The sequence below is a fragment of the Prionailurus bengalensis genome, chromosome D1 (assembly GCF_016509475.1).
Source record: "Prionailurus bengalensis isolate Pbe53 chromosome D1, Fcat_Pben_1.1_paternal_pri, whole genome shotgun sequence".
In the NCBI taxonomy this organism is placed as follows: domain Eukaryota; kingdom Metazoa; phylum Chordata; class Mammalia; order Carnivora; family Felidae; genus Prionailurus; species Prionailurus bengalensis.
In genome coordinates this window covers 106,599,817-106,609,506 of record NC_057346.1, presented here as the reverse complement: position 1 = coordinate 106,609,506, position 9,690 = coordinate 106,599,817, and the positions used below count along the sequence as shown (strand labels likewise).

The 9,690-nt window shown below is 48.2% G+C and overlaps 1 protein-coding gene across 1 annotated transcript; it reads right to left on the bottom strand.

The window, feature by feature from the left end:
* Positions 1-6,039: 6,039 nt before the first annotated feature.
* LOC122483877 (inner centromere protein-like) lies at positions 6,040-9,398 on the bottom strand. Its single transcript, XM_043581392.1, has 2 exons — positions 9,243-9,398; positions 6,040-7,480 (listed from the first exon to the last, which is right to left on the bottom strand). Exons 1-2 carry the CDS (start codon positions 9,367-9,369, stop codon positions 7,266-7,268), a joined length of 342 nt encoding a protein of 113 aa, XP_043437327.1. The 5' UTR covers positions 9,370-9,398; the 3' UTR covers positions 6,040-7,265.
* Positions 9,399-9,690: the final 292 nt, after the last annotated feature.

Genomic DNA, 9,690 nt, shown 5'->3' with positions numbered 1-9,690 from the left:
TCAGACAGAGGTGGACGCTGTGGAAGGGGGACCCAGGGAGGGCTGGGTGTTGTGGGTGGAAGAGGGTGGCATGCAGACTGAAATAATAAGGGGTATTGGGGTAAGAGGAAGAGGTTTGGGGGCCACACAGGTTGTCCATTGGGGGAATGTGGTGGGCACCTGGATCAAGCCAGGGTTGCCCAAGAGGCTATTAAGTTAGGTCCTTGTAGCCCTGAGGGGATCTCTGATGAAACCCTGACCAGATGAAGCTACTGTCACTGTCCTGAGCTTGTAATTCCCTGCATCGCCTCCAACCTCTTCCCCTTGGCCACGGTGCTTGCTGTCAACCACTTTAGTCCATTGGGACCACAACCATGCAAATAACATCAGGACGGGGTACCCGGGGCGAGAGACAGCCTTCTAAGCTGGTGTCTGTTTCCCCACCATTCATGCAGTGCTGGCTGCACCCTTCCAGCCCCTCACGAGGCTTCTGATTTTGAGAAGCTACAGGAGCCCTCAGAGGTTATTACGCTTGCTTCGTTACGGAATCTCAGGGGACATGTGTGACAGGAGACCCTCACGGGGCTCCTGCCTCTGCTATTCTCCAAATTCTCCAAGTGCAATTCAGAGACGTAAACATGCTCCTCGGGTGCCCCCTGCTGTGATTCTGGGGATTGCATCCCCATCCCTACAGAGGCCTGCAGGAAACACAGGGACCCAAAGAAGTGTTAAAGCACTCATGGGTCATCGTCTCCTCTTCCTTGACATGTAACCCCAGAGTGGCTCTCCTGAAGTTAATCTGATGCGGCCAACTTTCCTATATCATAATAGCAGAGGAATAATAGAGGACTATTTAAAGAAAGAAGTAACGTAGGCAGGCAAGCGTGCATGTGTATGTGTATGTGTGCGTGTGTGCGCGTGCACACGTGTGTATGTGTGGGCAAATATTAAAGATCCTTGAATTCAGACACCTAACTTTTTCAGGCTTAATAGATTGCAACCTATGCAAGTGCCAAACGGAGGTATGACTGTAATACAAGTTCCCCATTGCAAGAAAATGAGCTCACTGCCCCTTTGCAGCATGCTAGGCAGATTGCTTTGGTTGAGAACATTCGAAATTATTGAGAAGGCGTGGGGGTCTGGCAGGGGTTGGCCACATAAGCTATTTGCTGCTTATTCAGGGCCAAGGGAGGTTGTATTTCTCAGTGAGGAATATAAAGCCCCTGAGGAACTCAGCCTCTGTGGTTCTGGGCCCCGCTCCCAGCTCTGTAGGTATCCAAGGGAGCTTCACAATTGAGCCCCAAGGGAGCGGCTCAGACAGGACAAGAACTTGAGATCTGGGTAGAGATTGCAAACTTTTGTAATACAGGTTATGGGCAATTTCCCTTCTCATGCCTGCTCTTCCTTCTTTTCTTAACCTTCAGGAAGAATGTTTGCATCGTGGAAGCCCAGAGGAAGCAGAAGCTGCTGGGGATTGTGCCCAAGCCAAATTTACCGGGCATTCGCCATTGCTCAGCAGACCAAGCTGCAAGGGGGAGCCCCGCGGCTCACGCCTCATTGCGGCACAGGGACTGAGGCCTGTCCCGGTCCCAGCAGCCCAGATGAACCAGAAAGAAGCTGTGCCTTTGCCTACCTGAGGGAGACAGAGAAAACCTCACGGGACAGGCAACTAGCCTGAGCCACCCAGACACCCTGAATAATAGTGACTTTTAAATAGCAAAACAGGAGGTACCTGAGTGGTTCAGTCGGTTAAGCGTCCGAATTTGGCTCTGGTCATGATCTCACAGTCTGTGAGTTCGAGCCTCCACATTGAGCTCTGTGCTGACAGCTCGGAGCCTGGAGCCTGCTTCAGATTCTGTGTCTCCCTCTCTCTCTGCCTCTTCCCCTGCTCACATTCTGTCTGTCTGTCTGTCTCTCTCTCTTTCTCAAAAATAAACAGAAAACAAATATTTTTAAATGAAATAACAGAAAGGTTTAATTTTGATTTTTACTTTTATACCAATCCAACTGGTGGACTTTTTCTAATTCATAAGTTTTGTGTATGGTGTAAGCAATCTGTGCCAAACACAGACAGTAAGATTTTGTCCTGTTTTCTTCCTTGAGTTGTACATTTAGGCTTAGGATCCATCATGAATTAAATCTGACACCCGGTGGGAGGAAGGTTTGCAGGCTTTTTAACATAGCCAATTGTTCCAAGACAATTTATTGAAAAAAATCATCCTTCCCACACTGAATTGCCTTTCCACTTTTGTCAAAAACGAAGTGACCATGTGGATGTAGTTCTATTTCTGGACTCTGAATAGCTCCACTGATCTATCCTTACATTAGTACCATGCTATTCTAACTATTGTAACTTTGTAGTGAGTCTTGAAGGCATGTACGTAGCCCCTCTGACTTTGTTTGTAGTTTTCAAAGTTGTTTTGACTACTGTGGGTCATTTGCAGTTAGATATTTTGACATTTGTCAGCACAGAGCCTGACGAGGGGCTCAAACTCACAAGTCACCAGATCATGACCTGAACTGATGTCGCATGCTTAACCAACTGAGCCACCCCATTACCCCAAATTCCCTTTAAATTCTAGTTTGCATGTGTTATAATTCATTCACTCATCCATTTTTGGAACTACTTATTTAGGTCATATTTTTGGTCATGCTTAGGCTTAATGAGAGAGAGAGATAGGGTTGAATATGAGACCAAAAAAAATTCTAATTTCCTTAGAACTTTTATGATGAAATTAGTGTTGAATTGTCAGTGTGCTTTCTGCATCTATTAATCACATGGTTTTCCTCCTGTATTAATATGAAAATTACATTAGTTGACTTTTGAATGTTAAACCTACATTATATTCTTGGGATAAACCCTATTTGGCTAAGATGTATTATCCTTTTTATATAACTTGTTGGATTTGTTATGAGTTTGCTAAGAATTTTTGTATTGAGATTCATGACAGAAAATTGTCTAATTTTCCTTTCTTGCAGTGTCTTTGTTGCAAGTTGGGGATGAGGGCAATGTTTGTCTCGTAGATGCAGTGGAAAAGTGTTCTTTCCTCTTTAATTTCCTGGGAGAGGTTACATAGAATTGATATGTCTTTCTTGAATATGTGGTTGCATTTCCCACTAACGTGATCTAGGCTTAGAGTATTCGTGAGGTTTTAAACTACAAATTCAGGGGCGCCTGGGTGGCGCAGTCGGTTAAGCGTCCGACTTCAGCCAGGTCACGATCTCGTGGTCCGTGAGTTCGAGCCCCGCGTCGGGCTCTGGGCTGATGGCTCAGAGCCTGGAGCCTGTTTCTGATTCTGTGTCTCCCTCTCTCTCTGCCCCTCCCCCGTTCATGCTCTGTCTCTCTCTGTCCCAAAAATAAATAAACGTTGAAAAAAAAGTTTAAAAAAAAATAAACTACAAATTCAATTTCTTTCAACAATAAATAGGGCTATGTATGTTTTCTATTTCTTGTGGGTGAACTAAGTTGGATCTTCCAAGGAATTTGTGTTCATGTAAATTGTCCAATTTATTACCAGAAGTTGCTCATAATAATCTTACTCTTTTCTTAATACGTATAGAATCTATAGTGGCATTACCTCTTTCATTCCTGACACTGGCCATTTGTTTCTTCTCTCTTTTTCTCCTTATCAAGCTAGAGATGAATTTTTTGAGCTTCCCAAAGAATCAGCTTTTGGTTTAAATTTTCCGTTATTTTTCTCTCTCCAATGTCATCGATTTTTGCTCTACCTTTGTCATTTCCCTTCTTCTACTTATGCATTTATTTGCTCTTCTTTTTATAGTTTTTAATGTTTGTTTCTTTGTTTCTTTGTTTACTTTGAGAGAGAAAGAGCAAGAGCGGGGGAGGAGCAGAGCGAGAGAGGGAGGCACAGAATCCGAAGCAGGCTCCGGGCTGAGCCATCAGCACTGAGGCCAACGTAGGGCTCGAACCCTAGAGCCGCCAGATCATGACCTGAGCCAAAGGTGGATGCTCAACCGACTGAGCCACCCAGGCGCCCCTCTAGTTTCTTAAAGTGGAAGCTGAAGCCATTGATTTAACACCTTTTATCAAACACAGGCATTTTAGTCTCTAAATTTCCCTCTACATACTGCTTTAGTTGCTGCACAAGATACAAGGTCAACGCACAAAAATCAATTGTATTTCTACATACCAGCAATGAGCTACTGGAAACCAAAATTAGAAAAACAATAGCATTTACGATAGCTCCACAAAAATAAATGCTTAGGTATAAATCCAACAAAACCTGTAAAGGATCTGTATGCTGACACTGTGAAATGCTGAGTGAAGAAGCCACAGATGTAAATAAATGGAAATACAAGTCCCATTTTCAGTTTAGAAGACTCGCTGTCATATGTGAATTCTCCCCAAACTTATCTAGAGATTTTAAGCAATCCCAGTCAAAATCCCAGCAAGGTTTTTGTATAAATAAGCTGATTCTGAAATTTATATGGAGAGGCAAAATTGATAGAAAGTCAGAATAAATTTGAAAAGGAAGACTAAGGTTGGAGGAATCACACTAACAGATTTTTCAGATGGATACAAACTACGTTAACCTTGATGATGTGGTATTGGTAAAAGGAGAGACTCACAGATCAATGGAAGAGAACACAAAGTCCAGACATAGGGGCGCCGGAATGGCTCAGTCTGTTAAGTTTCTGACTCTTGACTTTAGCTCAGGTCACGATCTCATGGTCGTGAGACAGAGCCCCTGCTTAAGACTCTCTCTCCCACTCCCTCTGCCCTCCCCCACTCACCCACTCTCTCTCAAAGATAACAACAACAAAAGAACAAAGTCCAGATGTAGACCCATACAAATATGGCTGACTGATGGACAAAGTTGCCAAGGAAACCCACTGCAAAACAGTTTTTTCAACAAATGGTCCTGGACCAATTGGATATATACCCATATGCCCCCCAAACCAAATAAACGAAAAACAGGAATCTCACACTTTAAAAAAATTAACTCAAGTAGATCATAAATGTAAATGTAGTATTTATAAAACTATAAAACATTTCAAAGAAAATATAAAAGAAAAGCTTTGAGAACCAGGGCTAGACAAAGATTTCTTAGATGTGACACCAAAGAGTACAATCCATAAAAAAAAAAAAAGAATGATAAATTGGGACTCCACCAGAATTAAATTTTTTTTTGCTCTATGAAAAACACCATAAGTGAATGAAAAGAAAAGGTGCGGACCAAGAAAGAAAATACTGCCAAGCACATACTGACAGCAGATTTGTACCCGTAATACATAAAGATGATAAACTCAACGGTAAGAAAACAACCCAATTGACAAATGAACAAAAGTCTTGAACAGACACTTCAACCGAGATATGCAGATGGCAAATAAGCACGTGGAAAAATGTTCACCATCATCAGCCATCAGCAGAATGTAAATTAAAACAACGACGAGGGGCGCCTGGGGTGGCTCAGTCCATTGAGTGAGGGACTCCTGATGTTTGGCTCAGGTAGGCCCAAGCCTTCCGACCCCACCCCCCCTCCCTTGTCAGGCTCAGCATGGAGTGTGGGGCATGCTTGGGATTCTCTCTCTCCCTCCCTCTGCCCACCCCCCACTGTGTCTCTCTCAAAAAACAAAAAACCAAAACCCTTTAAAACCATGATGAGTTTTCACTACATATCAGAATGGCTAAAATAAGAAAATACTGCCAACACCAAGTGCTGGTGAAGGTCGCGGCAACTATAACTACCTTTTGACTGAACAACTTTCTCTCAAATACAAAAATGCTCAGAAAAAGTAATATTTTGACAATGTGGTTTCAGGTAGAGACACACTCACCAATGAACTCACCACAACAGCTTCCAGGGCATACAGAACAAATTGGGATCGTGCACCATATTTGAATGAACTGTCAAAGGTTTCGTTTTTATTTTGAGATTGTGGGGGAGGGGCAGAGAGAGAGGGAATGACAGAGAATCCTAATCAGTGAAAAGCCCCTGCGGGGCTTGAACTCCCAAACCGTGAGATCATGACCTGAGCCGATGTCAGACTTAACTGACAGAGGCACCCAGAACTCCAGATGGTTTTGTTTTTTTTTTAATGGGTAGATTCCTCTGAACTTCAGTCTATTGTCTGTGTTCACCAGTTCCTCATTTTCAGACACTCTTGAACTTAGCCTTTATTTTGTCCTAAAGCTGGGGTCAGCAAACTTTCTGTAGGGGGTCCTAGTAAATCTTTTCAGCTATGTGCGCCATCAGGCTTTGCTTGCAACTACTTACTCTGCCTTCGGCAGAGCAGCCAGAGACGAGGCATTTGCTGCAATTGGGAAGGTTCCAATAAAGCTTTATAAAAACACACTGAGGTTTGATTTGGCCCCTGAGGCCACGGTTCGCCAACTTTCCTTCTGGGGGCTGGAGCGGATGATAAGCAACTAGCCACCACACACTGAGAGCACAGCAGGCAGCTATGGGACGGGCCCTGGGCCAGCTTCCACGGACATTAAGCATTTAATAAGCAGCTACATGGTTTTGTTGGAGAAACATTCCAACTGCTTGCAAGCGCTGGTCCCAAGGTGGTTTCAGGAGACATCTTTGTAATCAGAGCTCCTGCTTCAGCAGCGTGCACGCGTTCTCAGGTCCTTTGACCGTCCATGCGGCAAGCGTGGAGCCTGCAGGGCCGAGGGACTGTCTTAGGTGGCAGAGCTGTGTCAAGAGCCCAGTCCTCCTGACCTCGACCCCACGTCTTTCCCATTGGGCAAGCTCCCTTTTACAAACAGGGAGCTCCCCCGAAAGTCAAGAGTATCTTTGCTTGCCCCATCGCGCGAGTAACTCAAGTGTTTCTCAGCGTGGCCCAAAGACGGCATCAGAATCACCCACTGCGTCAGCCGGAAGCATACTCCAGGAAGAGGAACAGCGCCTTGGTCCCCGGCCCATCGGTGGCCTGAGACACACGGCTGCGGGGCCAGGGGCCAGGGGCATCCTGCCAAGGCCCCCACCTCTACAATACCCACAGCAGGCTTAAAGGAACAGACTTTATTAATCTAGCTCTCAAACACTAGAGGCTAAAATTCAGCTGAATTCTAACAGTCTATTTACAGAGCGCTGTCTGCAGGCCAGTTGGGTCTGGGCTGGTTCTCCCCAACCACCCGCCAAGTGCAGCTTCCAAACAGGCCTGCGCCACCTGCCACCCCCGGTGCACAGAGGACATTTATATACACACAGCCAAACCCCTGGAGACGGACACCAGGCAGGATGGCCCCAGACCAACAGAGAGGCGGACACACAGACACACGCAGGGGTGGAGACTGCTGGGAACGCCTGGGGGCCTCAGTACTTCTTCAGGCCATAGGCCAGGCTGCTGGGGACCCTGGGGCCCAGCAGGGGCGGCGCGTTCCAGACGGCAGAGCTGGTGCGCTTGTGGTAGCGAGGCTTGCTCTTCTTGAAGATGTCCTCCAAGTCCAGCAGGAGGATGGTTCCAAAGAGCTCGAGCAGGTTTGGGGGGTGGTGGTACTGGTGGATGATGGCCTGGCTTAGCTGAGTGCCTGCAGGGGACACGGAGGGTCAAGTCACTGCCTTGGAGCTCCTCAGGAGCCTCCCCATCCCCTGACCCCTTGTCCCCTTCCCCACCGCAGCCACATCAGCTACTCTCTCAGAGCCCTCTTCCTCTCCCCTTTTCCCTGAAAAGCTTTTTTTTTTTTTTTTTGGATGTTTGTCTATTTTTGAGAGAGAGAGAGAGAGAGAGAGAGAGAGAGAGAGAGAGAGAGATAGCACGTGTGCAGGGGAAGGGCAGAGAGAGACAGGATAGAGGATCCAAAGCAGGCTCGGTGCAGACAGCAGCAAGCCTGATACGGGGCTGAAACTCAGGAACCGTGAGATTATGACCTGAGCCCAAGTTGGGCGCTTAACCAGCGGAGCCACCCAGGCGCCCTCGTGAAAATGCCCTTATTGCCTGTTCCCACTGCCATGTTCCAGCAGCTTAGGCTGAACACAGGTCCTCAAGTGCTCACCTAGGCCAGGCAACCACAAAGCCACAACCACGAGGGAGGCAGCTCCTTTATTCTCCCCATTTCAGAAGGCGGGGCGGGGCGGGGGGGACTTGCCCAAAGGCACGTAGCTCGTGACTGGGGGAGCTGGGTCTGGAGACCCATTCAGCTCTGAAACTTCATACGCTGCCATCCTTGACTGCTGGGGTTGGCTACTTCTCTCACCGGCTCCCAGGTCCCACGGCACACGGTGCAGGCTGAGTGGACCCATGGGCTGAGGCACCCAGCCCTGGAAACAAGGCCTCAGGAGGACTCTGGGGGGTCAGGAGGCGGAAAAGGTGCCCAGCACTGCTGTGCACCAGGCCTTAGGAACGAGCACCAACTCTCTTCATCCTAAACTCTCTTCATCCGAAATAACCCTTCTCAGCTGGGTCCTAGTAACACCCCCATTTCACAGATGAGAACTCAGGGAGTTTACGGAAGCTGGTGACGGTCAATCACCACTAGGTGGCTCCGGCCATGCTGACGCCTCCCTGCTGCTACCTCCCAAATGCCCTGATGTCAATAGTTAAGGGGACTAAGATTCTGCCTAGCGTGGAGTTCAACTGAGGTAACACCAGTGTAAGCTGTCTTCTGCAGAGTGCTGCCCCCCAATGGGCCTCTGGGCCCTTGTCTCTGGGGAGTGAGTAGGCACCAAGCCCTGACCCCCAGCTCTGTAAACTCTATGAAGTGCCCACCGTATACGTACTGGCCCCGCTCCCTTGCACCCAGGTCTGTGGTGGCCTGCTCACACACACCCACGCTCCCGTTTAAATGCTGGGGCTTGTAAACTGGGGTCAAATCCTGCTCAAGTGGCCCTGCCTCAGGGCTTTCCTGCCCTCCCCAGCTGCCGGAACCCCCAGCTCCAGCTCTCGGTGCACTGCCTAAAACCGGTGACCACTCTTGGTGGTATTCCTACTCCAAGCTGCTTACTTGGGTCCAGCTCTCATCTGGCCCACTGGGTGAGGCTCCAAGGGGCGGCATAGAGTCTGAGCTGGAACACCCAGCCCCATGCCTGTCGGCAGCCAGCCACAATTTAACACTTTTGTTGAGAACAGAGGCACCCAACACCGTAGTTCTGGTCCCCAGTTCAACCCACTGGCCACAGAGGGCCCACCCTTCCCTGGGTGCATCCCAAGGCCTAATACAAGCCCAATACAAGCTGCCAACCCATGACGACAACAGCCTCCTGATACCCACAGCTGCCTACCCACCACCTCCAGGGTCCCAGATGTTGCAAGTGAGGAGCCAGGTCTCCCGGGGAATTCCGGGCCCTGCTTACCTCTGGCCCAGGTGGGGATGGGCTTCCGGGGATGGGCCTCGTCATCGGTGGAATCATCGCTATTCAGATCCATCCCGTAGTTATCCAGGTTGATCTTGGGGGGCGGCCTGTGCCCCTGTGGAGTCATCTGATAGGAGGTACAAGCTGGAGACTGGAGGAGATAAACATGGCTGTCAGCTCCCCTCCCCACACTCCTGAGGTGTCAGCACAGAGCCCGACTCGGCATGAACTCACAAACCGTGAGAATGTGACCTGAGCTGAAGTCGGACGCTTAACTGGCTTGACCCTCCCTCCCTCCCTCCCTTCCTCCCTCCCTCCCTCCCTTCTTTCCTTCTTGGGGAGGCAGAGAGTTGGTCATTCCATTTTGCTTCAGCGATATAAGTGTTAACTTTGTATTTGAAAATAGGCACGAACTCATAGGAATGATGTGTTGCTATGTACCCAAGAA